This window comes from Loxodonta africana, chromosome 6 (genome assembly GCF_030014295.1).
Source record: "Loxodonta africana isolate mLoxAfr1 chromosome 6, mLoxAfr1.hap2, whole genome shotgun sequence".
Lineage (NCBI taxonomy): Eukaryota > Metazoa > Chordata > Mammalia > Proboscidea > Elephantidae > Loxodonta > Loxodonta africana.
The window spans coordinates 59,792,710-59,820,016 of NC_087347.1; the positions used below are offsets into that span (position 1 = coordinate 59,792,710).

Here is a 27,307-nt window from a genome sequence, read left to right on the forward strand (position 1 = left end):
CACAGGATGATTTTAGCATCCAGAGCTCAAAATGTAACCGGGCTGTCCAATATCCTAACATGCAGATTTTCACCAGCCCTGTAGGCGAGGAACCAGAAGAAAGCAAACCATCTGCAAGAGATCTGACAACTACACCTTTGGCCGCCAGGTTTTAAGTCGGCCAGCTGGCTTCCGCAAACACTCCTCAGGAACACAGTTCAGGAAGGCGCGGAGGTCGGTCTGAGCTGTAGAATCGACGCTCGCCGGTACCTCTGTGGCCAGCCCTCACCCGGCGCAAGGCACGCTGGGACACCGCGGAGCCCAACCACCATCACCAAGGAAACCAGCCGGCACGCCGTTGTCATGGAGGCTAGCATACGCATCGCAGAGCCTAGTTGAGGCGCCGCCTCCGCCTGCACTTAGGCAGGATGCTTCGCCGAGGCTATAAGACCTCGGAAAGACGAAGACACGTGAGCGACCACCTCAGCTGGCAGCAAGACCAGGCGTTGAGTAGCAGCATCTACCTTCTACGAGAGATTGGCCCCACTGGCTTCCTGCTGAGGGAGGAGGAGCCGGAGAACAGGGATTTCCGAGTAACTTCCGCCCCCAACTCGCCCCCTGTCTGCCTGTTCCGCCCGCGCCTTTCCCGTGAGGTCTGCGCTGTGTCTTTAGCCATCCTCACAATCCCTGCGGACACTCGCTACCGCTACCGCACTCCGAAGTCGAATGCATCCTCGCGACTGTCCCAACCCCAAAGATGTGCACTTACCGAGGGAAATAGTATTTGTTAGAGAAGTTTATTTTTTGGAGGTTAGGACTCTAAATTGCATCCAGCTCTTAAGATGATAGACCTTGATCTTTAGGCCTGAAAGAGTGAAACGTGGTTTGTATTACATCCATTCTTGGCTCTGTTTTTAGCGATCACTAGCCCTGTTAATCAAACGAAGTGAAACTCCTGCAGTGTGATTGCATACCTTACATAGTTGCTAAGTAAACGAATTGGTTTCCTTTTATTCTTTACTCATTCTAAAGCCATAACGTGGTCTTTTCAAAGTATGGTTTAAAATGATGATGCCTTGCAAGTCTTAATAAAAATTATTTTTAATTTTGCTGAAAGATCACAAATCTTTTCATTTTTGCATACCCTACTCTCACCCCTTGGACACCCTGGTAGTGTAGTGGTTAAGTGCTACGGCTGCTAAGCAACGGGTCGGCAGTTCAAACCCGCCAGGCGCTCCTTGGAAACTCTATGGGGCAGTTCTACTCTGTCCTATAAGGTTGCTATGAGTCGGAATCGACTCCACCGCAGTGGGTTTTTTGGTTTTGGTTACCCTCACCCCTCAAAAATCATCCACATATCACCTCCCAAGAGTTGATTTGGACATTTTTAGTTCAGTGTCATGCATTTCAAGTACCGAATACAGCTTACTAGTCCGTGTTTTTTTAAGACGTCAATTTTTGTTTTACTTTGTTGTTTACAACACTTTTGTATTTAATAAATTGTTTTAGTTAATATAGTCTAACCCTTCGTGAACAGAATTAAATTTCATAAAGGAAACTCACCAGTTTAAATGCACAAAACAAATATCCAACTTGAGTTACCTTATAAAAAGGTCTTGGAGTCCCCAGGGTGGTGCAAATTTTCACACTTAGAAAGTTGGGCGTCCCCGTAGACCCAGAGGCACCTGGAAAGAAAGGCTTGACCATCTACTTCTGAAAAATCATCCATTGCAAACCTTATGGAGCGTAGTTCTACTCTGACGCTCATGGGGTCACCATAAGTCAGAATGCAGTTGATGGCAACTGGTAGATAAAAGGTGTTTAGGTTGGCTCCCAAGGTAGAATTTCCTTACAGTGCTACTACTACCAGTCGCCAGTAAAATAAACCTGCTGCTGTTCAGTAAATTCCAACTCATGGTGAACCTATAGGACATAGTAGAACTGCCCTATAGGCTTCCAAAGAGCAGCTGGTTGATTTGGACTGCCAACCTTTTGGTTAGCAGCTGTAGCTCTTAACCACTGCACCAGCAGGGATATCAGTGGAGTCTCTTCAGACTCATGGTGACCCTGTGTGTGTCAGAGTTGAACTGTGCTCCGTAGAGTTTTCGATGGCTGGTATTTTAGAAGTAGATTGCCAAGTCTTCCTTATGAGGTGCTTTGGGTAAGGTTTGCTAAATAGTGGTTTGTGAGAGGTTATAGGAATTTTTTTTTTTTTTTTTTAGCCTTTAAAATTAGATGTATTTTCACCTGCCTGAGTACAGGTCACTTAAACGGGATCTTAACTGATAATGCAAGTTGTTGACCAAAGCAAAGAATATGGAGGTGAAAATCGGTCAAGAGTTAAGATTTCCAGCTAGATTGTATTCAACCTTTTGGCAACACCAGTGGCTAAACACTCGGCTGCTAACCAGAAGGTCAGAAAGGAGCCCTGGTGGTGCAGTGGTTAAAGTGACCAACTGCTAACCAAAGGTCTGCGATTTGAAACCACCAGTGACTCCATGGGAGAAAAGATGTGGCAATCAGCTTTTATAGGCTTGGATACCCTTTGGGGTTGCTGTGAGTCAGAATCAACTCAATGGTAGTAGGTTTTTGGGTTTAGGCTAACTGAAAGCTCTGCACAAACCCACCAACCCCTCCACGGCAGAAAGATGTGGCAATCTGCTTCCATAAGGATTTACAACCTTGGAAACTCTGTGGGGCAGTTCTACTCTGTCCTACAGGTTCACTACGAGTCAGACTCTGCTTGAAGGCAACAGGTTTGGTTTTCGGTTTAAACTATATTACATCTTCAAATTCCTTTTAATCCCATTATCTATCAAATTAGTTTTGCTCTAACTAAAAACTAACTTACAGTTTTAAACAGTATGCATTTTTTTTAAAGGTTTTCCTAGGAAATCCTCATTCATGTAACTGTTCCACATTTCTGAAAGGAGGGGATCTTTGTAAACATATCTGCTGGTAAGTGACTTTGTAATGAAGATCTTCCACAGTGGAAGGTGTGTTACATGTATTTCCTTTTCCATGGTCTGAATACTTCAAGATTAAAGAAATTTGGTGTTTGGGGAATACAACATTAAATGGTCATAGCTTACCAATATACTTTTCAGTATTTTATTTCATTCTGCAAATTGAGTAAGGTTTAAATTTAGAAACATATTACCACCTCACCATGTTCTTAAGGTTAATGTTAAAAAAAAAATCAATCTTTAGATTCTCATGGTATATAAAAGTGAACTCTAACTATAAAACAGAAAAAAAAAATTCCTAACTCACATCATTGATGATAATGTGGAACAGTTACACAAATGATAATTATATGGTTCATTATGAAACATTACTGTTCTTCAAGAACCTTGTATTCCCAAAAATACCGTTTGCTTGAAAATCCATTTGTTTGCATTTTTCTTGCATGTTGTTGTTAGGTACCATCGAGTTGGTTCCGGCTCATAGCGACCCTATGCACAACAGAACAAAACACTGCCCAGTCCTGCGCCATCCTTATGATCGTTATGTTTGAGCTCATTGTTGCAGCCACTGTGTCAATCCACCTTGCTGAGGGTCTTCCTCCTTTCCGCTGACCCTGTACTCTACCAAGCATGATGTCCTTTTCCAGGGACTGATCCCTCCTGACAACATGTCCAAAGTATGTAAGATGTAGTCTCACCATCCTTGCCTCTAAGGAGCATTCTGGCCACACTTCTTCCAAGACAGATTTGTTCGTTCTTTTGGCAGTACATGGTGTATTCAATATTCTTCGCCAACACCACAATTCAAAGGTGTCAACACTTCTTCGGTCTTCCTTATTCATTGTCCAGCTTTCACGTGCATATGATGCAATTGAAAATACCATGGCTTGGGTCAGGTGCACCTTAGTCTTCAGGGTGACATCTTTGCTCTTCAACACTTTAAAGAGGTCCTTTGCAGCAGATTTACCCAATGCAATGCATCTTTTGATTTCTTGACTGCTGTTTTTTTGCTTCCATGGCTGTTGATTGTGGATCCAAGTAAAATGAAATCTTTTTAAGATGTCAGTTTTTATTTTACTTTGTTGATTACAACACTTTTGTATTTAATAAATTGTTTTAGTTAATATAGTCTTATATATAGTTAATAAGATCTTTTCTTGCATAGACACAGGAATTTAAAGTATTCATACTGGCCTAGGTTGGCCAAGTTTCAGAAGATTTTCCTTTTCAATGAGTATTTGGCTATGAGTCTTTCAAGATAGAAGTAGGACTCTACTAGAAATTATTTCTGTATAATCTAAAATTTTTCCTCTATTGCCAGAACTTAATTGTTTATAGGAAATCCCCCAGAAATGAAAAAAAAGTTTTTTCCTTCAATTTAGTTTAAACCAAAGTGAACTCATTTTGTTTTATCTACCTATACTGATAGCAACAAATCATTAGTTATGTTATTATAGAAAAACATTTAATTGTTATTTGGGAAAAAATCAGATGTTGAGAAAACATTGTGTATGTCATATTTCTAATGATTTTATTTACCAGATTTTTTTGTCGTTGTTTAAATCGTTTTTATTGATCATCTATGGACACAAGTTACCTGATATGGTTGGCATAAAGATGTGAAATATGGTCCTTCCAAAACTTACAATTTGATATTATGATCATACATAAAGTAAATTTTTGCCATTTTTATTTTATGTCAGCTTTGTCAGGGCAGGACATTCTAATTTTTATGTAATTAATTCATTTTGTACAGTATATTAACCATACATTCAATGGAAATATAATCCAAGTATTTCATATCTTTCTCACTTTAAAAATACAAGCTATATTACTTTTTAATTGGTGAGTTTTGAATTTTTTTATGTCATACAGTATTTTTCCTATCATATATGTAGGAAAACATTCATTTGATACTATACCCAGAAAATTGCTTCATTTCTAGGGAGGTTTAAAGAAAGTAATACAAATATAGAAATTCTCTCGCTAACTTCTCTCTGTGAATAACTATATGTCATAAAGAAATACATGGATTCCTTCTGGCAAATATCCTTACTGCAGAGGTATTTTGTTTCCATTAATCACCCTTTAATTCACATCTGCTTTTTGAAAACATAAATTTACTTTTGTAACAGAAGAGCTGGTGAGAGTTTTAAGTTTATTCATAATACTTTCAGCAATATGAATAGTGTAATGTTATTCCTATTCTAAAATTAAATCTAAATAATGACTTTTGTGGTTATGTCAGAAATAAATGTTTAATTTCTGTTTTTCTACTTCTGAAATTAGGATCTTGTTGAAAAAATTCAAGCTTCCAAGGAGTCATGAATGTAAGTTTTGTTTTTTACTGATTCGAATTAAATAAATTTAATAATTTTTTATTTAGACATATTCTAATTTAGACAGTTATACTTCTAGAGAATCTGACAACTCTCTGGAGCCCACCTTGTTATATTTAAAAGAGTTAGAACTTTTTTCTTCCTTAATATAAAATGTAACTTTGCATGCCATTTTCAAACTCAAAGGCACATAATAAAAATAGGGATGGAACAATGGCCAGGAATTGGGTACAAAAAATTCCCTCATTTATTTTAAGCAAAAGTTTGTGTTGATTACTGCATCTAAACTTAATTGTGATAAAAAATAGCAAGTGTAATTTTTTAGATCCCAATACTAGACAGCTGGTATGGCACATAATTTCATTCAAAAATGTCTAATGACTGAAATTTTTATGCAAGAAATAATTTTTTTAAATAAACAATAATTGTTGTCAGTACTTAATTATGAGTTTATAATAAGACTTATAGTTGTACAACTTTAGATTCCAGATATCTCAAAATAAAAAGAAAACTAATTTATAAAAGGTCATTTCACTTAGTAGTAAGTTCTATAACAAAGACACTGTCATTATGAAAGTGTTCCCTGCAGCTGAGTTGTTTGACCTATACTAGACTGATGTAAGAACTACACTGCGTTTTTATATTTATTAATAAATGTTCATAAGTAATTGATAATCAGTTTTCAAATTTTTTTTAATTCAAGAAGTCGTGGTTCTACTTTGTAATGTTTTCTTATTCCCTATATATCCCCTTAGAAATGTCCCATTTTCTTTTATCCTGTTACCTCTATATCACTGATGCTAACATATTAACAACAGACCAGTATTTCCAGCTGCCTCTGTGCAGCTCCATTTGGAAGTCCCTCAGGCATTTTAAATTTCCTCATATGTGTCCCCATCTTGTATTCCCTACCTCACATATCAGCTTTCCTTTTTTATTTAATAAGCAAAGGTAGAAACCTTGAAATTCTCCTTGATTTCTCCTCTCCCATCCTCTTCTCCTGTGGATCTTGTCATTCTACAAATCATGTTTATTTTACATCCTAACTATATCTCAAAGGAGCCCTGGTAGCTCAGTGGTTAAGCACTTGGCTGCTACCTGAAAGGGCTGCAGTTTGAATTCACCTGCCACTCCAAGGGAGAAAAATGTGGCAGTCTCTTTCCATAAAGACTACAGCCTATGGTGCAGTTCTACTCTGTCCTATAGGGTCACTATTAGTTGGAATCGACTCAGTGATGGTGGCATTTAACTGTATCTTAACAGAGTTCCCATATGTTCATCCTCATTCTCACCTGTGTTCAACCTTCATCATCCTTTAGTACTATCTTTGTAGCCTCCTTTTTTCCTGTGCCTGCGCTTTCTAATCTCTCCTTCACACTGTAGACAAAAGGTTCTTTCTGAAATGTCACTTAGAGTCTCCTCCATCCTCTCTCCCAGTCCCTTCATGCAGAGTAATTAGGTTGTATGATTTCATAGGTATTGTTTTCTTTTCCATTTCTCCATTTTGTCCACCTGAAGTTAAGTTTTCATCTCCTCTCTGAAGTATTAATTATTCTCTACAGTTTTTTCTTAATATTTTGAACAAGCTTCTGTACTAGGGCTGTCTAAAAGAAACAATGCAAACTACATATTTAATTTTAAAATTTCTAGTAGCCAGATTAATAAAAGTAAAATTGTTTTTAATATATATTACCAGATATATCAGAATATCATGTCAACATGTAATTAGTATAAAAATTATTATTGAGATATTTTACATTCTTTTTTTTATACTAAATCATAATCTAGTGTATATTTTATACTTACAGGGCATCTCAATTCAGACACATTTTTCATTGAAGATACTTGATCTGCATTTAGACTTCATGAAATTATCAGTTGAAAAATAGAGTCACATAAATACCCAAATTGTTACAAACATACTTAAAAGTTTTCCGAGTTTTTAAATTTAAATTAAACAAAATTAAAAATTCAGTTTCTCAGTCACACTAGCCACATTTCAAGTGCTCGGTAGTCACCTGTGGCTAATAGCTACCATATTGAACAGCTCAGCTCTACCCAATTAAATTCAACAAATATTCTATTGCCTATTAGCCAGGCATGCTGCTAGAAGATTTTTGCATGTTGAATCGTATTTGCTAATATTCTAATGATTTTGATCTACAAAACCAGCAAGTTCAAATAGATCAGTTTTTTATGTTGTATTATTCTTTGAACTTCTCGAAGGCAGAAACCATGTCTTATTCTTTTATAAATATCGTTCTATAATAGGTGCTTAATAAAATTTTCAATTTAATTCTATATATTAATGTTTGAAAGTTTGTGCTTCCCACTGAAATAAAAGATTTTCCATATTTCAGGGCTATATTTAAAATAGCCCTGGTGGTGTAGTGGTTAAGAGCTCAGTTGCTAACCAAAAGGTTGGCAGTTCAAGTCCACCAGCCTCTCCATGGAAACCCCATAGGGCAGTTCTGCTCTGTCCTATAGGGTCACTATGAGTTGGAATTGACTCAGTAGCAATGGGTTTTTATATTTAAAAGAATTTTTAGTTAGTGAAAATTGAGAAAATCCCAAGTACTCAGTATAATACAAGACAGTATAGAAATATTCAGTTCAAAGGAAATAAGAGTCTTAGTTACCTTGAAATTTGTCACTTAAATGAAAGCTGGAACAAATACATGTGAAAATTAAAATAATCCAAACAAAGCTGTAAACAATTTACTTAGGATCATATGAAGTATGCACATGAGTGTGGACCAGATGGTTACTAGTAATAGAGGAGGGGTGTTTTGAACGTCATTCATAGATTTTTTTCTAACACAAACCTGCAAACAGTTATTTGCACCCTGCTATAAATTTTTTTTTTTTTTATTACATACACGAAACCTGAGATTCTCATTTATTTTTTGGTGATACAGCAGTTTGATTATGAAAAATACTGGTTTTTGAATACTAAATACTCTTTTTTCCCCATTATCCAGCAAATGTTTTCCAAAAAAAATGTAGACATCACTTAAGCATTTCCTGTAAATACAATGACTAGTAAATGTCCTTTGTTCCTTTTTTGATTAAATATTTATGCATAAATAAAAACATCATTAAAAATTTTTTTAATTCTCACCACAAAGATATAATTAACTTTATTTTCAATTTTCCATTTATTATTTTATGTGTATAAATAGTCTGTTGTAATTCTGTGTTCTGCTTTTATCACACACTCTATATTTTTAGTGCTACACAATCTCCATAATTAACTTCATCAATTGCTAAATAATATTCCCCTGAATATGATACACCATAATTCATTTAATATTTTTCCATTATTAGACATTTATCTGTAAATATTTGTCATATTCTTTATATGTGAAGCTTTTTCTTTCCAAATATTTCTTTGACTTAAATTCTCCTTTAGTTTAATTTTGGAGTAAAAATAAGTTTTTATGTCTGCCTCCCATAAGTATTGTGAAATTGCTCTTTAAAATAATTTTGCTGATTTACAGTAATTTCAGCAATATATAAATATTATGTTAGTTTGGTTGTTTTGGGGTTCATGTTTTAACCATATTACTTAAGAATATAAGAAAGATATTAACAGCATATTTAAGTCCCCAAAGATTTTAATTAAAGATACATGGAAACATTTTGACATTAATAGTATTTCTATAATTTAGAAAAAAAAAAAAAGACAGTCACACAAAACGGGGAAAATGTCACATACAAGGTTCATAGTAATCTACTCATTCTTAGTAAATGAAGAAGAAAGTAGTTTCCATTTTCTCATACATTTGACATACCTTTAAAAAAAAAAAACTTCAGAAGATCTAAAATGCCCTCAAGTGACCTTTTTAAAAGAGAAATGACAAAAGGCAAGACAAAAACCTGTCACATCTGTTTATTATAGCTTATTCAGTAGAATTTATTTAGTTTTATTGATTCATCCTTTTTTTTGGCACTAATGAAATTGGACATCTTCCATTGTGGCATTTACTGTTTGTACATCTTCATATGTGAATTGCACTTTGGCTGTTTATTTACTGGAATCAAATTATAAACTCTTGCCAAATATTATAGGGATTACCCCTTCTTTGCAAATTTTTCCTAATCTGTTATTCTTTCCAATATGGCTTTCAACGGTTTTTATACATACAGATTTTTGGTGTGTTGCTAAATCAGTTATTTTCTTTCATGTTTATTCTTTCAGTCCTTTAAAAGTTACCTTTTTTCCATACTAATGCTATTCTTTTAGGTTTTTGGGTTTTTTCCTGCCAGTTTTTCTAATATTTTTATTTTTATTCATTATAACATCCATTTACAGTTGTGTTGGTATTAGTTCAAGGTTGGTATTAGGTTTCAATTAATTACATTTCTCAACATTTCCCCCAGTTATCTCAGTAACAGCTATTGGATAGTGTTTCTTTTTATCCTTGCTCATAATGCTTATTATTTAGTGAGCTCTTAGATATTTTTAGATTTATTGCTTTTAATAACACATTGTGATACCTGGTAAGGTTAGCTACCTTGCTGTTTTCTTTCAGAATATTCTTCTATAGTGTCATACGTTAATTTTCAAAATTAATTTCAGAAGAGTTTGTTTTTATATTCCAATTCATGTTATACCACATGGAACAGGTTATGGCCTATTCCTTTTATGAACTTTTATGCTTCAGCCTGCCACAGAGAATCTTTATTCCCCAAAGAACAATCTCTTGTTTTCGTTTTCTTCCCCTTTTTAGAGAGCAGATGCTGCTGTGTCTTTGTGACAAATAGACCTCCGCCCTCAAAGTAATTGTTAATTAAAGTATTGACTTCGTCCCACATTCCACCTGCCACCCCACTGCAGGCAAGGAACAGAGGTTTCTGTAGTGAAATCTAACTCTGATGTTTTCAATATTTTTCTTGTTTAAGACAATGGGTGGCTTTCCAGAAAAAAAAAAAAATAGAGCTTTTCATTATCTTGCAAATAATTCTTTTTCATCTATATGTATAAAATGAAGAAAACCAGGCAGACCCATAATAGCTTGTATTTAAATTATAATGTGTTAAGGAGAAGCAGAAAGATATGGGGGTAGGCCAGGGAATAAAATGCTAGGATTCCCTGATCAAACTGTAGGCATTTAGAACGCAATTTCTTTTAAGAACAGCAGGATGGTGAAAATTTAGAATTCAAAGAATGTACATCCTAAGACTACAGGCAATATAAAATGCCCTGAGAGATAACTGACCAAATCTGTAAAGGATGCTGCTACCAGGACTAGACAAAACCAAGACAGAAAAATAGGCACTATTAACTGAGCCTTGCTCTTCCATTCGTTCATATATTCATCTAACAAATATTAATTATACTAGCTACTCAGGTATCCCTGTTTCTCCTTTACATATTTACACTGTTTCTCTTAATACTCTCATCCATGTATCACCATTTTATGTTCATAAAATATTTATAAACAGGTGAGAACAGATCAAATTGTAAGACTAAGACATGATCATGACACCAGTCCAAGAATGCACTATCGTATAATTAATCCAAAAATTTTTATAATGCACTGTTTCCACAGACTCTCTTCAGTAACGAAAAAAAAAAAAAAAAACCCATTTTTATAAATGACTCTTTTCTGGCCTTTTGACTATGAAAGGAATACACGGAAATGGTAAAACTCAGTATAATAATTCAACTAAAATTATCTTTCTGATATTTGAAAGAAAATTCTAACATTCAGCATGAGTTATTACAACATTTCTGTATCTCCAAGTTACCACCTGTTGTGGATTGAATTGTGTTCCCCAAAAGTATGTGTTATAAATCCTAACCTCTATACTTGTGGAAACCCTGTGGGGCAGTTCTACTCTGTCCTGTAGGGTGGCTATGATTCTGAATCAATGCAATACCAACAGGATACCTGTGGCTAAAGAAGCCTTGGTGGCACTGTGATTAAAGCAATCAACTGCTAACTGAAAGGTCAATGGTTTGAAACCACCAGTGGCTCCACAGGAGAAAGATGTGACAGTCTGCTTCTGTAGAAACTTATGGTCTTGAAAACCCTATAGGGTCAAAAAGAGTTGGAATCAACTTGACAGCAGTGGGTTTGGTTTTTTTGGTTATACCTGTGGTTATAATCTCATTTGGGAATGGGCTTTCTTTGTTATGTTACGAGTCTATATCAGTGTAGGGTGTATTTTAAACCAGTTACCTTTGAGATATAAAAAAGCAGATTAGGACAGAGAAGCAAGCAGAGATGGGGGAAGATAGATGCCACACCAAACGAAGATCACCAAGGAACAAAGGAATAAGGACCTGCCCCCAGAGCCAATAGGTTTCAGCTGAGCTTCCAGACTAAGACTAGGAAGAAGGACCCGGCGGTCTACTTCTGAAAAGAGTTAGCCAGTGAAAACTTTATGAATAGAGGCAGAACATTGTCTGATGTAGTGGCAGAAGATGAGCCCCTCAGGTTGGAAAGCACTCAAAATACAACTGGGGAAAAGCAGCCTGCCTCCTCAAAGTAGAGTCAACCTTAGTGACACGAATGGAGTCGAGCTTTCAGAACCTTCATTTGCTAATGTTGCAAGACTCAAAATGAGAAGAAACAGCTGCAAACATGCATTAATAATCAGAACGTGGAATGTACAAAGTATGAATCTAGGAAAATTGGATATTATCAAAATGAAATGGAACACATAAACATAGATATCTTAGGCATTAGTGAGCTGAAATGGACTGGTATTGGCCCTTTTGAATTGGACAATCATATGGTCTGCTATGCCAGGAATGACAGCTTGAAGAGGAATGGTGTTGCATTCATTGTCAAAAAGAACATTTCAATATCTATCCTGAAATACAACGCTGTCAGTGATAGGATACTATCCATATGCTTACAAGGAAGACAAGTTAATACAAACCTTATTCAAATTTACACACCAACCACTAAGGCCAAAGATGAAGAAACTGAAGATTTTTACCAGCTTCCGCAGTCTGAAATTGATCGAACATGCAATCAGAATGCATTGATAATTACTGGTTATTAGAATGCAAAAGTTGGAAACAAGGAAGAAGGATCAGTAGGTGGAAAATAATGGCCTTGGTGATAGAAATGATGCCAGAGATCACATGATAGAATTTTGCAAGACCAATGACTTCTTCATTGCAAATACTTTTTTTCAACAACATAAACGGCAACTATACACGTGGACCTCACCAGATGGAATACACAAGAATCAAATCAACTGCATCTGTGAAAAGAGACAATGGAAAAGCTCAGTATCATCAGTCAGAACAGGGCCAGGGGTAGACCATCAATTGATCATATGCAAGTTCAAGATGAAACTGAAGAAAATTAGAGCAAGTCCACCAGAGCCAAAGTACGACCTTGAGTATATCCCACCTGAATTTAGAGACCACCTCAAGAATAGATTTGACACATTGAACACTAATGACCAAAAACCAGACAAGTTGTGGAGGGACATCATACATGAAGAAAGCAAGAGATCATTAAAAAGACAGGAAAGAAAAGACCAAAATGGATGTCAGAAGAGACTCTAAAACTTGCTCTTGAACATCAAGTAGCTAAAGCAAAAGGAAGAAATGATGAAGTAAAAGAGCTGAATAGAAGATTTCAAAGGGTGGCTTGAGAAGACAAAGTAAAGTATTATAATGACATGTGCAAAGACCTAGAGTTAGAAAACCAAAAGGGAAGAACATGTTCAGCATTTCTCAAGCAGAAAGACCTGAAGAAAAAATTTAAGCCTTGAGTTGCAATATTGAACAGTTCTATGTAGGAAATATTAAACAACACAGGAAGGAAGCATCAAAAGAAGATGAAAGGAATACACAGAGTCACTATACCAAAAAGAGTTGGTTGACATTCAGCCATTTCAGGAGGTAGCATATGATCAGGAACTGATGGCACTAAAGGAAGAAGTCTAAACTGCACTGAAGGCATTGCCAAAAATCAAGACTCCAGGAATTGACGGAATACCCACTGAGATGTTTCAACAAACAGATGCAGCCCTGGAAGTGCTCACTCATCTATGCCAAGAAATTTGGAAGACAGCTACCTGACCAACCAGCTGGAAGAGATCCACATTTATGCCTATTCCCAAGAAAGGTGATCCAACCAAATGCAGCAATTACCCAACAATATCATTAATATCACACACATGTAAAATTTTGCTGAAGATCATTCAAAAGTGACTGCAGCAGTATATCAGTAGGGAACTGCCAAAAATTCAAGCCAGATTCAGAAGAGGATATGGAACCAGGGATATCATTGCTGATGTCAGATGGATCCTGGATGAAAGAAGACAATATCAGAAAGGTGTTTACTTGTGTTTTATTGACTATGCAAAGGCATTCGACTGTGTGAATCATAACAAATTATGGATAACACTGCGAAGAATGGGAATTCCAAAACACTTAATTGTGCTCATGAGGAACCTGCACGTAGATCAAGAGGCAGTCCTTCAAACAGAACAAAGGGATACTGGGTCGTTTAAGGTCAGGAAAGGTGTGTGTCCAGATTGTATCCTATTCAATCTGTATGCTGAGTAAATAATCCGAGAAACTGGAATATATGAAGAAGAGCAGGGCATCAGGATTGGAGGAAGACTCATTAACAACCTGCGTTATGCAGATGACACAACCTTGCTTGCTGAAAGTGAAGAGGACTTGAAGCACTGATGAAGATCAAAGACACAGCTATCAGTATGGATTACACCTCAACATAAAGAAAACAAAAATCTTCACAACTGGACCAATAAGCAACATCATGATAAATGGAGAAAAGATTGAAGTTGTCAAGGATTTCATTTTACTTGGATCCACAATCAACACCCATGGAAGCAACAGTCAAGAGAAAAAAAAAAAAAAAGACACATTGCATTAGGCAAATCTGCTGCAAACGACCTCTTTAAAGTTTTGAAAAGTGAAGTTTTCACCTTGAAGACTAAGGTGCGCCTGACCCAAGCCATGGTGTTTTCAATCACCTCATATGCATGTGAAAGCTAGACAATGAATAAGGAAGACCAGAGAAGAATTGACACCTTTGAATTGTGGTATTGGCAAAGAATATTGAGTATACCATGGACTGCCAAAAGAACAAACAAATCTATCTTGGAAGAAGTACAACCACAATTCTCCTTATAAGCAAGGATGGTGAGACTATGTCTCACATACTTTGGGCATGTTATCAGGAGGGAACAGTCCCTGGAGAAGGACATCATGCTTGGTAACATAGAGGGTCAGCAAAAAAGAGGAAGATCCTCAAGGAGATGGATTGACACAGTGGCTGCAGCAATGGGCTCAAGCATAACGATTGTAAGGATAGCACAGGACCAGGCACTGTTTTGTTCTGTTGTACATAGGGTCGCTATGAGTCGGAACCGACCCGATGGCACCTAACAACAACAACAGTCTCCTAAAAAAAAAAAAAAAAAAAGCTGTGAGAAAATAAATTTCTGCTTCTTAAAGCCCAATCCTTATGGTATTTCTGTTATAGCCACACTAGATAAATAAGATACCACCCAATTTTAATACTTTGGGGTTTCTCACTAGCTGCTTTCCAGCTGGGTCTTACAGAAGGAGAAATCAGTTACTTGCTCCAGGGGATACATCGAGTTCAAACTCCCCAGCCAGGAACAAATGAGGAAAATACACATGTTGAAGAGGATGGGCACATAAAGCAGAAGGAAATTGGTTCAGAGGATATCTGCTCTATTTGTCAAGAAGTGCTTTTAGAGAAAAAGCTTCCTGTCACCTTTTGCAGGTGATGTATTTTTTCTTTGGATTCTAAAAACTTATTTTAAAAAGTTCTAATTTAATGTTTGCAGTTGATTATGTTATGAGGCATGTTGTTAGAGAAACAATAGAAAGCTTTACCTACAACTGATCTATATATAATTGGTGAACTTTTGTTTCCTAATATAAATGTTGTGAGACATCTGTTGTTATACTAAATGTTTCTAAGCCACATTTTAAAGGATGAGAATTAGAATGTAGCTCCACGTGTTTTATACACATGAGTAAATGCTACAGCTTACAATATTTACAAAGAGTTTTCTGTAAGTAAAGATTTTGCTTTGAGTTTTAAAAATTCCTTGCAGTTTTCAAAATCCTGTATTTAAACGTAGTTAATCCAAAATTTTATTTATGCCAAATGTTTATTGAGGGTCTCATACTCAAGACACTGTGAATTTGGACTTGGAAAATTTGGGCAACCATTTGCTCTTGAAACTTTTCATTCTTTGTTCCTCCTGATTATTTGCCAAAATTTTAATCGACATTGAAGTTTTTCATGTGACTCCTTCCATTGCGTATTTTCAAATTATTAACTATTTCCCGAAATATTATTTCTTTCAACAAATGTTTATTGGGCACTACCACTAATTGTGTGAATTCTGAAAAATAAGGTGGTGCCCCTGCCCTTAGCGAAGCATTTTATTTAAAAAACAATAATAAATAATTGTTGTTATAATTTTCCTTTGTGTTAAGACTATATTCATTCTCATCTAACATATAAAAAAATAGTTTAATGATGCAAAATCTTTCACCATGTCATTGGAATGGGGGAGAATTTATGTTTGGAATTCTGATGTTCTAAATTAAAGATGGCTAGATATTTACATAAGTAAGTAAATTGTGTGTGTGTGTGTAATCAAGCTATATCTGGAAAATCAGTTTGAAGTCTATTTTTATGGAAAATAAAGATGATAGCACACAAAATTACACACACACATAGATAATTTTGCTGTATATATATGGTAAATTTGAATTTCCTTTCTGACAGGTTTGGCTGTGGCAATAGTATTCATATAAAATGCATGAAGATCTTGATTAATTATCAGGATACAATGATGAACAACTCCATGTTGAAATGTCCTCTGTGCAGGAAAGACTTTGCACCATTAAAACTTATTTTAGAGGAATTCAAAAACTCTAGCAAACTTGTGACTGCAGCTGAGAAAGAGCGATTGGACAAACACCTTGGAATTCCTTGTAATAACTGTAAACAATTTCCAATTGAAGGGAAGTGTTACAAGTAAGTGTCACCGGTGAATTATAAGTATGTGTTCTAACGTTTTTTGGGTTGTTTTGTTTGTGTTTTACTTTAGTAAACTTTAAGCATTAGAGTATCTATCCTTTAGTATGTCTTCTTCCTCATATATATGGTGTGTTTGCCTACAAGGATGTCTGCTTTTCTAAGATTTCCCGACAGGTCATCAATCTCAGCCCAATATCTCAAGACTCCAAATACCTGTTTTCTTACTTTGTCAAGGATATTTGGCTTTGCACTCAGGTTGAGAGTCTGAAGTACCATCCCATCCTAGAAGCTCTGGGCACAGGCACTATTACTTTGATCTATGAGTTTCCAAGCTCAGAGCCCTGCTGTGCCTCTCACTCTCCTGGAACAGTCTTTCAACCACCAATAAGGTCATTGTGGAGGCAAAAACTCCTTGGATTGAGCCAAAGCTATTGACTAGATTGACTGAACATTTAATCGAGCTCTGTACTCCAAATCATAATGGGTGTGGGTTTTGTTTTCTTGCATGTTTAGTACCTCAAGAACAACAACAACATGATAATTATTAGAGAAAAAAAATTTTCGTTACCTTTGTAACTCTCAGACTTTCCCAAGATTTCCATAATAATGCATCAGCTAATTGCTATGCCTGAGAAATTGTTTTCTTAACAATTAAAATTTAGGTTAATGGTATATTCAAAAATGAATATTTTCTTTCACTCTTTATTAAAAAAAATTCTAAAACATGTTAGTTTACTTTTAAATCTTCCTTGAGTTACATCATGAGGAACACAACTTAAATTGTATATATTTTTTAAAAACTCACTCATAAAATCACAAACTTTATCGCCCCCAACAGCAAATGATATCTTTCTTCCTTGAGTTGTTATAGTCCTTTGTTTTATGTATAACATAGAAGAAAATCAACCAGAACACCATTAGCAAGTCTTTATTGGAAAATGGCTGCCCTGAGAAGGCTGCAAACAAGCATTCTAACTTCAGGAGGAAGGGCATAATTTTTGCAGTGGTTAAGCTCTTGTCTGCCAACCAAAAGATTGGCAGCTTAAACCCACCAACCACTCTGTGGGAGAAAGATGTGGCAGTCTGCTTCCATAAAAATTACAGCCTTGGAAACCCTATGGGACCGTTGTACTTTGTCATATAGGGTTGCTATGAGTCAAAATCTACTCAACAGAAATGGGCTTGGGTTTTTTTAACAGCCTAGTTCCAGGATAGGTTGGTTAAAGAGAGTTCTAAGAAAGGGAAGGATTGATTTTGGGGGTTAGCAGCCATTGTTTGGGCAATTTAGATGTTATCAAGAGGGGTGGATAGGCATACATAAAGTGGAATACTACTCAGCCAGTAGGAGAAATGAAGTCTTGATAAATACTACAATACGTATGATAAAACCAAAACCAAACCAAACCCAGTGCCATCGAGTCGATTCTGACTCATAGCGACCCTATAGGACAGAGTGGAACTGCCCCATAGAGTTTCCCAGAAGCACCTGGCGGATTCGAACTGCCGACCCTTTGGTTAGCAGCTGTAGCACTTAACCACTATGCCACCAGGGTTTCCATATGTATGATACATACTACAATATGTATTGATACATACAATATGGAAGATATTATGCTGAGTGAAATAAGTCAGTCACAAAAGGACAAATATTGTATAAACCCACTTATATAAAAAGACAAGAAAAGGCAAATATATAGGGAACAAAGTTACCAGAGGTGGGGAGGAAGGGGAAAGGCGAGGTTAGCAGTGACGGAGATATCACATGGGTTAAGGGTAGGGTTGCACAGTCAGTTATTGTGATTGCTGTCAATAAGTTGTATACCTGTAAAAAGAATTGGCAAAAGTTGTGTGAGAGATATATTTACAACAATGACAAAAAAAAAAAAAAAAGTAGCTGGCGAGACTATGTACAAGCAAAAACCTCATAGGATTTGGTTTCTTGGTTTGGAGGTTTAGGGTCATGGTTTCATGGAACATCCCACTTAATTGGCCTAATAACGTGTTTAGTGCTTCAGTTCTACCACCTAGTTTGTTGCTTAGTGCCTGGGATCTTAAAAGCTTGCAAACGGCCATTCAAGGCATGACAGTTAGTCTCTATTTGCCCGTAACAACAGCAGAAGGAGAGTCAGGAGAGGAGCATATGGAATGTGTTGGTAAATGCGTCCACGAACAACTGCCTCCTTTGCCATGAGACCAGGAAAACTGAATGGTGCCCAGCTATCATTACTGAACATTTTGATTAAAGATTCTATACAAAAATCCTGATCAAAAGCGGGAAAATCAGAATAGAATTTCAAATTCTCATGGACTTCAGACTTTCTGGAGCCATGGAGGCGGAATGAACTCCTGAAACTATTGCCTGAGATCATCTTTAAGCCTTAAAACAAAAATATCCTCTGAAGACTTCTTAAAGCCAAACAATGTGAAAAAAAGAAGGTTTTGTTGTTGTTGTTGTTGTTGTTTTTTAATAGCTTAGCTTAATTAGTAAAAAATGTCTGCCTTGAACATTTTGCTCTTTTAGGAACTATCTATATGGGATCAAAGTAACAACAGCAACTGGAAAGATTAGATAGGAACCTTAGGGGGCAGTGAGTTTATGTTAATGGGAGAGGAACAACTCAGAAAAGGAAATTGAGAATGATTGCACAACTCAACAAATATAATTACTGTCACTAAATGGTACATGTAGAAACTGTTGGTGTATGTTTTGCTGTGTGTGCTCTCAGCAACAACAAAATAAATTAAAAAACTAAAAAAAAAAAGAGGGACAGATAGGAAGAGTTACAGGCTAACTGAAGTTACATATTCAAGAGGAGTTTGGTAAGAACAACTGTGAGAAACAAGGATGTGCGAGGGCCACAGTGTAAAATTCTCAGGGCTTATATATTTCTCAGCGGGTTAATGTGTGGCTTAGGTAGATTATCTCAAAGATGGTTAAATCTTGCTTAACTGTTTTGTTAAGGACAATGTACTCTTCTGTCACTCTGAGCTTTCTAACTGCTCTCTCTGTCCTGGACTAGCCTTCTGTCTTAATTATACCCTTTCGTTACCAGTGGTTAATAGTACACCAGACATTTTTTATGCCTCTGGACCTCACAGGTAGTACATTATTCTGATTCTAATGCATTTAGCGTCAAGGTGGGTTCCTTTTGAAATGCATGATAGTTAGGGAGCCCTGTTGGGTTTGTTTTGGTTTTTCTGTATTATATTTGGAAAAGAAGTTTCCCATGTAACCTAATGGAAAACCAAAAAACAAAAACAGTTGCTGTCAGGTTGATTCTGACTCATAGCAACCCTATAGGACAGAGTGGAACTGCCCCATAGGGTTTCTGAGGAATGGCTGGTGGATTCAAACTGCTGACCTTTTGTTTAGCAGCTGCAGCTCTTAACCACTGTACCACCAAGGCTCCTGCTCCTAACTATGGGCATTCTCTGCTGTTGTGCCCACTGCTGTACACTCTCCTTTGAGAATATCTTCTCTTCTTTTAACTTCTCCTTTGTAGAGTTGGCTGACAATTACTCACCTCAATCTCAATCCTCTTTTATAAATTAAATAACTCATTTTCATCAGCTGTGACTTCACTCTCCTTTCAACCCCTCAAACTCTAAATTTTAGTCATCACCCTGAAAAAACTTTTCGATGATTATATACTAGAAACCATCTTAATTCCTTTTTCATGGAGTTTAGTAACATAGGTATTTTATCTTTAAGAAGTTAACTCCAGAAATATCAGATGTATGTTAAAATATAGAAATACTTAACTGTTTCTAGCCCGGTATATTTTGCTGTATTGAATAAACTGCTCCATTGCCGTCATCCACTGAATCTTCCCTGTATGTATAATGAATACATAATAATGAATAAATTAGCACTTTCCTTCTCAAAGCTTTCTGAAGAACGTATTTTCCCAAATTTCTCATGAAAGTAGTCTTCTAAATCATTGACAGCTTGGAATAAAAAAGTAAGTTTATGTGACTGCTGCGCAGAATTTTATTTATTTGGTGAATATTGCTGCGAGTACATTAATATGGTCTGCTGTGTCTAATTTTTTAATAAACAATGTAAGCTTGGACTGGGCTTTTGTGGAAAGTGAAGTTGTATTAATTCATCAGTGGTTTTTATTGAGAACTTTTTATACATTTACTTCTCTCTGTTCTGCCAGGAAAAGAAGGGCTTGTAATTCCTGTTTTCAAGAAATAATGCTGCTAAATATACCGCTAGCACTCAGTGAAAAAATAATCAAATGATAGAATGTCTAATAGGTTGTAGATACTATTAGGAGTTTCAAGAAAGAGATAAATGAAAGCTGGGGTGATATAAGGAGGCAACCTGGAAAGGGTGTGTGGTAGGCAAAGTAATGGCCATCCAAATATGCCCATGTCCTAATCCCCAGAACCTGTACATTAGGTTACACCATCAAAGGGAATTAAGATTGCAGGTGGCATTAAAGTGGCTAATCAACTGAGCTTGAAATAGGGAGATTATCTTGAATTACCCTGGTGGGCCTAATATAAAATGACACAGTTCTTAAAAGTAGAAGGAGGAGGCAGACAGTCAGAGGGAAATGTGACTGTGGATGAAAGACATAGATGCAGCATTGCTTGCTTTAAAGAAGAAGGAAGGGTCCACAAGCCCAGAAATCGGAGCAGGCTCTAGAAGCTAGAAAGGGCAAGGAAATGCCCTAGAGTCTCCAGAAGGGAATATAGTTCATCCAGGCCCTTGATTTTATCCCAGTGAGACCTGCGTCAGACTTCTATTTTATAGAACTGTAGGGTAATAAGTTTATGTTAAAGCTAGTAAGTTTGTAGTAATTTGTTATAGCAGTAATAGAAAAGTAATACAGCATGTGACTTGGACGTGGACTTTCTCATAACTGGGTAGTTCCCAGAGAGTTAAGGCTAGAATTTTTCACCAAAAACCATCAAATAATTGGATTTTTGTTTGTTTGTTTTTTGGTGCTTTGTGTTTTAGGTGTACTGAATGTATTGAATATCACTTATGCCAGGAATGTTTTGGTAACTGCTGCCATCTTTCCCATAAATTTATGTTTCGTGAGGTACAGTATCCACCTTAAATTTAATGTAGTATTTATATTTGTCCTGTTGTAAATCTGAGAATAATAAGAATAGGTAACATGCTGGAATAGAAATGATTCGTTTTTAATAAAACCTAGGGTGCTTTTAGGGAACTCTTTTGCATAGAGATGTAAAAGGCAACCAGTTCTTATACTAGTAATTTATAAAATTAGACACATTAACAAACATCTGATGACATTATATATAAATCTTAATTACAGCAATTATAGCTATCAAATTTGAAAATTAATTTTAAAAATATTTCTACATTACAAATTGATTTACAAGAGTATTACTGACAACCATTTATTTTTTAATTTCTTACATTAATAATAAAACACAAGATTTTGTTGAGATCATTTGAACTGCACACTTAAAGAGAAGTATCTCTTGATGCTGAATAATAATGCTATTTTCCACTTACTACACAAGCTAAAATTAAACATTTGCCATTATCATTACTGATCAATATTTTTACCTTAAAAAGTAATTTCATTATACTGAAAAACCAAACCCTTTGCCATTGAGTCGATTCCAACTCATAGTGACCCTACAGGACAGAGTAGAACTGCCCCATAGGGTTTCCAAGGAGTACCTGGCGAATTTGAACTGCCAGCATTTTGGTTAGTCACCAAATGCTTAACCACTGTGCAACCAAGGCTCCAATGTCATTATAGTAGCTGTATAATAGTATATTAGACACAGAAACATTTTGTCCATTCTTTAATGTGATACAAAATAATAGGTATGTTGTAAAATTATGAGTCTGTTTTATTCACATTATGTTATTGATATTACTACTAATTTTAACTCGCATCATAAAAATTTCCATGATTTGCAAAGTAACATCTACTTTTTATCTATTAAAGAGAAGAAACCAAAAATGGAGGCCACTAGAAAAAAGATCAAATGAAATTGTAAAATATACAGGTATGGAAGAAGAGATACCACATTTTCAAAAAACGAAAAGGTAAGATTCTAAGTGAAATTTACATTCATTGTATTGGATGGGATCTATGAAGAATTTTTCAGTTTGAGTAAGTTTTATTCATGCCTTCATTCAATAAATACTTACTGAGCACCTACTAAACATTAGGATACATTGTAATATGCAAGTTAAGAGCAAGTCAGACTACCTAAATCTAATCCTAGCTCAACCACATATTGCCTGTGTGATTTTGGGGTGTTACTTTGCTTCTCTCTGCCTCATTTTCCTCATCTTTAAAATGGGAATAATTATAGAACCAAGCTTATAGAAATTTTGTGAGTACAAAATGATTATAACACATAGTAAATATTCAAATAATGTTATCTGTCATTATTATTAGGTCCCTGTGTAGTACAAACAGTTCATGCTCAGCTACTAACTGAAAGGTTGGTGGTTTAAATCCACTCGGTGGTGCTGCAGAAGAAAGACTTGGCAATCTACTTCCATAAGCTCACAGCCATTGAAAATCCTGTGGAGCACAATTCTACTCTTGAAGTACATGAGGTTGTCATTAGTTGGAATCTACTTAATGGCAATGAGGTTTTTTGTTTGTTTTAGGTTAGGGATATAGTGGTTTCTTCACTAATCAAATGATCATTCAAATAAAGGCAAAATCGAAATGGACGGACATAAGTTATATAAAAGATGCAGGAGGATTTGATATTTGTCTTCGAGGTATTTAACTTCAGGGGGAAGGAAGTCTTCTCTGCATCATTCCTCTTTCTCCCTAACCCTCTACTCCATGAACATGAAGGAAGAGTGCTAAACTGATGGGTCATATTTCAGAACATTGATTGAGCTGTTTATTAGTACAGAGGCCTCCAGACTTTTTGTCATGCTTCTTATCAATTAAATAAAATTAAACATGCTGTGTATTATTAATATATTATTTACACTATAAAACATACATGAAAGACACTTTTAAAAGAATGAGATAAAGTTGAAATAATTTTTTAAAAATAATTTCAATGGATTATCCAAAAAAAAATGATAGTTGTTCTCACTGAAAAATATACTGTTAATTTCTATACAAATCCCAATGGCTCTTTAGCCCATACTGTGTGGGTGCTTTGCATATTTTGGATGCTTACTTAGCTATCACAGCTCTTGTGGGGCATAAAATGCCTTAGGGGTATAATATAAGCCTATTACAGCCATCTCATTTCCCCTGGGTCTGGCTTGATAGCTTCAGCCTGTTAGAGTTATATGTTATATTCTAGGGGTTAGACTTAGGAGATATTGAGGTGTGGGGTAGGCATTAGGGGAAGAGAAGCATACTAGGCAGAAAAATGGAATAAATTAAGGAGAGAGTTTAAAATGAGTGTTTAACAACCCTAAATGTGTAGTAAAAATGCAATTTTTTAAATTTGATAATTAGATGACCTCCCCAGTGCTGTCAAGTTTATTCTGACTCATAGCGACCCTACAGGACAGAGTAGAACTGCCCCATAGAGTTTCTAAGTAGCGCCTGATGGGTTTGAACTGCTGACCCTTTGGCTAGCAGCCGTAGCACTTAACCACTACACCACCAGGGTTTCCCAGATGACCTTAGTAAAATCAATTTCTGTATCATGATGGGCTATATCTCCAGAGTAGTGAGAAGTATGAACTTTCCTGAAGAATATATTTGAACTTTGTTCTTTTGAATAATAGGAATGCATCTGACTTTTTAACCACGCTTTTACTTTAAATATTTGTTTTCTTTGTTTACCTGTGGCATCAAATAGCAGTTAATTCACAGTGATCACCTTAGTACATTGGTTGACACTTTTGGTACAAAAATTGGGTTGCTACTTTTAGAGTTGCATTAATGTAATCTAACACACTGAAATAGTAAACCATATACCCAAGGGAAAATGAATTTCCTCATCGATTACGATCTACTGATTTCCTGGAATATTTAACGTTGCTTCTTTTTTTTACCATGTACCTCATTTCCTACCAGATGACAAAGCAAATTGGGTTGTATTTTTCTAAACACATACCTACATGTTGCTTAGACAGAAATAATTTGAGCATATGTTTTTATCAAAATTTTGGTCTCACTGACATTAAAAAGTGCAAACAAAAAATTTCAGGTTAGTATTTTTATTTGAAATGACTAAATTAAACTTTATTCTTTATGAAGTTGATATTGAAGTTACTTTCATCTGGTTTAGGATCAATGCAATAGATTTTTTTTTAACTTTATAATGTATAAGATTTATAATCTTCAGTTCAAAAGAACCTTGGGTTCAGTTGTATTATTTATATGGAGGTTTGCTATTGATTACACCCTGATCTGTAATCTATGAACATTCCGTCTCTCTGCTGCTTCTCATTCAGCCAGGTTTATACACCAAAACAGATCGTAAAGTCACTGCCTTTCTTACTGATTACAAAGAATAGTAAATTGCTTGCTCCAGGCTACCAGTGTCGACTTTGTCTGAAGGCATTTCATCTTGGTCAGCATATAAGATTGCTACCATGTACTCACAAGGTAAAAAATCACATCATTTTAGTTTGCCTTCCACTGTAGGAGGAGACCCTGGTGACGTGGTGGTTAAGTGCTGCAGCTGCTAACCCAAAGGTCAGTAGTTCAAATCCACCAGGCTCTCCTTGGAAACTCTATGGGGCATTTCTACTCTGTCCTACAGGGTTGCTCTGAGTCGGAATTGACTTGATGGCAGCAGGTTTGGTTTTTTTTGGTTTTCCACTGTAGCGCCAGTTTTCACAAACGAAATGATAATTCAAGTCTCTCCTTTCACTTTTTAGTTGTGTCGCATACATTCAGAGTTGTTCACATTACAGAATACATGTAGAAGAGCTGTTGCAGAGCCTAGTGAGAATGCAGCTTTGCCCCTGAGCATAGATTCCTGCTGATTAGGGTTCATTTGTGTATGTACTATCTAGGGAAGATGAAGTGGCACTTTCAGTCAGATTTTGTTATTTAGTTATCTGAAAAAGGAAAAGAATTATAGAGTACTAACATGTTTTTATGTGTTTTTGTGATTATAGGAAGCAGAAACACTGAAATTGACATAGTTGTTTCATATGAACTCACTAGAATCAAAGTCTAAGATTGACTGATCACTAGATAGTTAGACAAAAATTAATAAGTAACTTTTTTGTAGAAAAAAATTGTTTCAGTAAATAAAATTTTATATCTTTAGGGTCACCCTTACTTAAAATGTCTGACAGTTTGTATTCTTTTCCCAAGAATGTGATTTGTTTTGTATCTTACAGTCATCAGATCTGTTTTAAGCTCTAATTGGTTATGACATTATTTTTTAATAATTTTTATTCATTAGAAATAATTAGACAGCAATGAAATTAATGACTTGAATAAGTAGTGAGCTTTTAGCAAAATTACAAAAGTGATATCCATGGGATTTCCATTTTAATGTTGAAAATGAAGATCTATCTGTAACCAATTATGAGTGAATCTCTTCAAAATATTTCCATAAAGCATGATAAATTATGATTACCCTTCTGTTTTTGCTTAATGGTTTTAATAGTCACAAAATTATGAAACTGGGAAATGTTTATATAAATAATATATATTATAAACAAGAAAATTAGAGGCCTAATTAACGAAATTTTTTTTTTAAGTTTCACAGGAAATGTATTGACAACTGGTTACTTCACAAATGCAATTCCTGCCCTATTGATAGACAAGTTATATATAATCCTTTAATCTGTAAAGATACAGCAACGAATGGACAAGCACATCAGTCGGTTTCAAACACAGACGTCATTCATCCATCAAAGCAGGAAGAACCAGAACTTTTTATTCCTGGTACTAGACTAGTCTTAAAGCAAAATAGACTTGGAATTTTACCTGGCATACCTCAAGGGAATTCTGAAAAGTTGAATACACCTCAAAGTTCAACAGATATGTGTCAGAATATAATAATAGATAATCTACACTCTATTGAATTAGGCGATTCAAATTCAAGAAATTTAATCTATGAATATAAAATTAGCCAACATTTCCCCAGGTATCTTCAAGATTTACCCACTGGATCACTTGGGAAAATGTCATCTCAAACATGTCTTCCTTCTATTAATCACAAGGTTATATGTCCTACTACACTGGGAAGCTCATGTATCAGTGACACTGGTCAAAGCCAGAAGATGATCAAAGACTCTAAGCATATTAAGCACCGTCCACAGAAGTCTCTTGGTACTAAAATAAGAGAGAACAGCAGGAGGTCAAATACTTTACTTCCAGAGGATTTAAATCTTATTGTCAATTGGGGTAAAACTAAACTTAGTTTGTCTAAAAGGTATGATAATTGTATGGGTAAAATGGAACAAAAATGTAGTCGTTTATCGAGAAGGCCTATATCTCACCCTTTAAGTACAAAAAGTACTGAGCTATCATTAATAATGGAAGGAGTTCAATTGTAAAAAAATATTTTTTATTAACATCAGAAAATATTTTAATATTGAGCATAAAAAATGTTTTATTTGTACAACATATAAGACACATATATACTCTTGACAAATGTGTGTAAAATTCTCTGTTGTAATTTTGCCAACTTGTCTACAAATAACTTATCACATTTAAAGGAAATTACTCCATTCTCTTAAAGGTGTCGTGATAAGTATGAATTATGAATAATTTGGGGGGCTCTTATTTCTGATTTTACACTGATTAAAAATGTTTTTATTTAAATTAAGGAAATAGATTTTCCTCGCTTTGACTCACTGTTCAAACATTCTACTTGGTAGCTTATAACATGCAGGGATTATTTCCAGGTAACTTGTGCATTTTTTGCGTTTTTATTGCTCTAATAATCACACTACATGTAAGAAAATCTAGATGGTGGCTTTCTCTTAGTTATATTTCCTTAAAGGAGTTTTCTTATACATGAAATAGAAATATGCTTAGGATATTATAAGCTATGCCACATCTATAATGGCTCTATTATATTATTTTCAAAA

The 27,307-nt window shown here is 35.5% G+C and overlaps 1 protein-coding gene across 1 annotated transcript; it reads left to right on the plus strand.

Moving 5' to 3' along the window:
• Positions 1 to 286: 286 nt before the first annotated feature.
• On the plus strand, positions 287 to 27,307 carry ZSWIM2 (zinc finger SWIM-type containing 2). The gene is made up of 9 exons (XM_003406177.3): positions 287 to 572; positions 2,861 to 2,937; positions 5,235 to 5,275; positions 14,829 to 15,039; positions 16,060 to 16,311; positions 21,287 to 21,371; positions 22,260 to 22,360; positions 24,704 to 24,857; positions 25,970 to 27,307. Exons 1-9 carry the CDS (start codon positions 408 to 410, stop codon positions 26,768 to 26,770), a joined length of 1,887 nt encoding a protein of 628 aa, XP_003406225.1. The 5' UTR covers positions 287 to 407; the 3' UTR covers positions 26,771 to 27,307.

What these genes read in the sequence shown, in the direction of transcription:
- ZSWIM2 (XM_003406177.3), top strand. Translation starts at nt 408, where the DNA reads ATGCTTCGCCGAGGCTATAAGACCTCGGAAAGACGAAGACACGTGAGC. An exon ending in CTTTGTAAACATATCTGCTG is followed by an intron (nt 2,938 to 5,234) that starts GTAAGTGACTTT and finishes TTCTGAAATTAG; the next exon opens with GATCTTGTTGAAAAAATTCA. An exon ending in GCTTCCAAGGAGTCATGAAT is followed by an intron (nt 5,276 to 14,828) that starts GTAAGTTTTGTT and finishes GTTTCTCACTAG; the next exon opens with CTGCTTTCCAGCTGGGTCTT.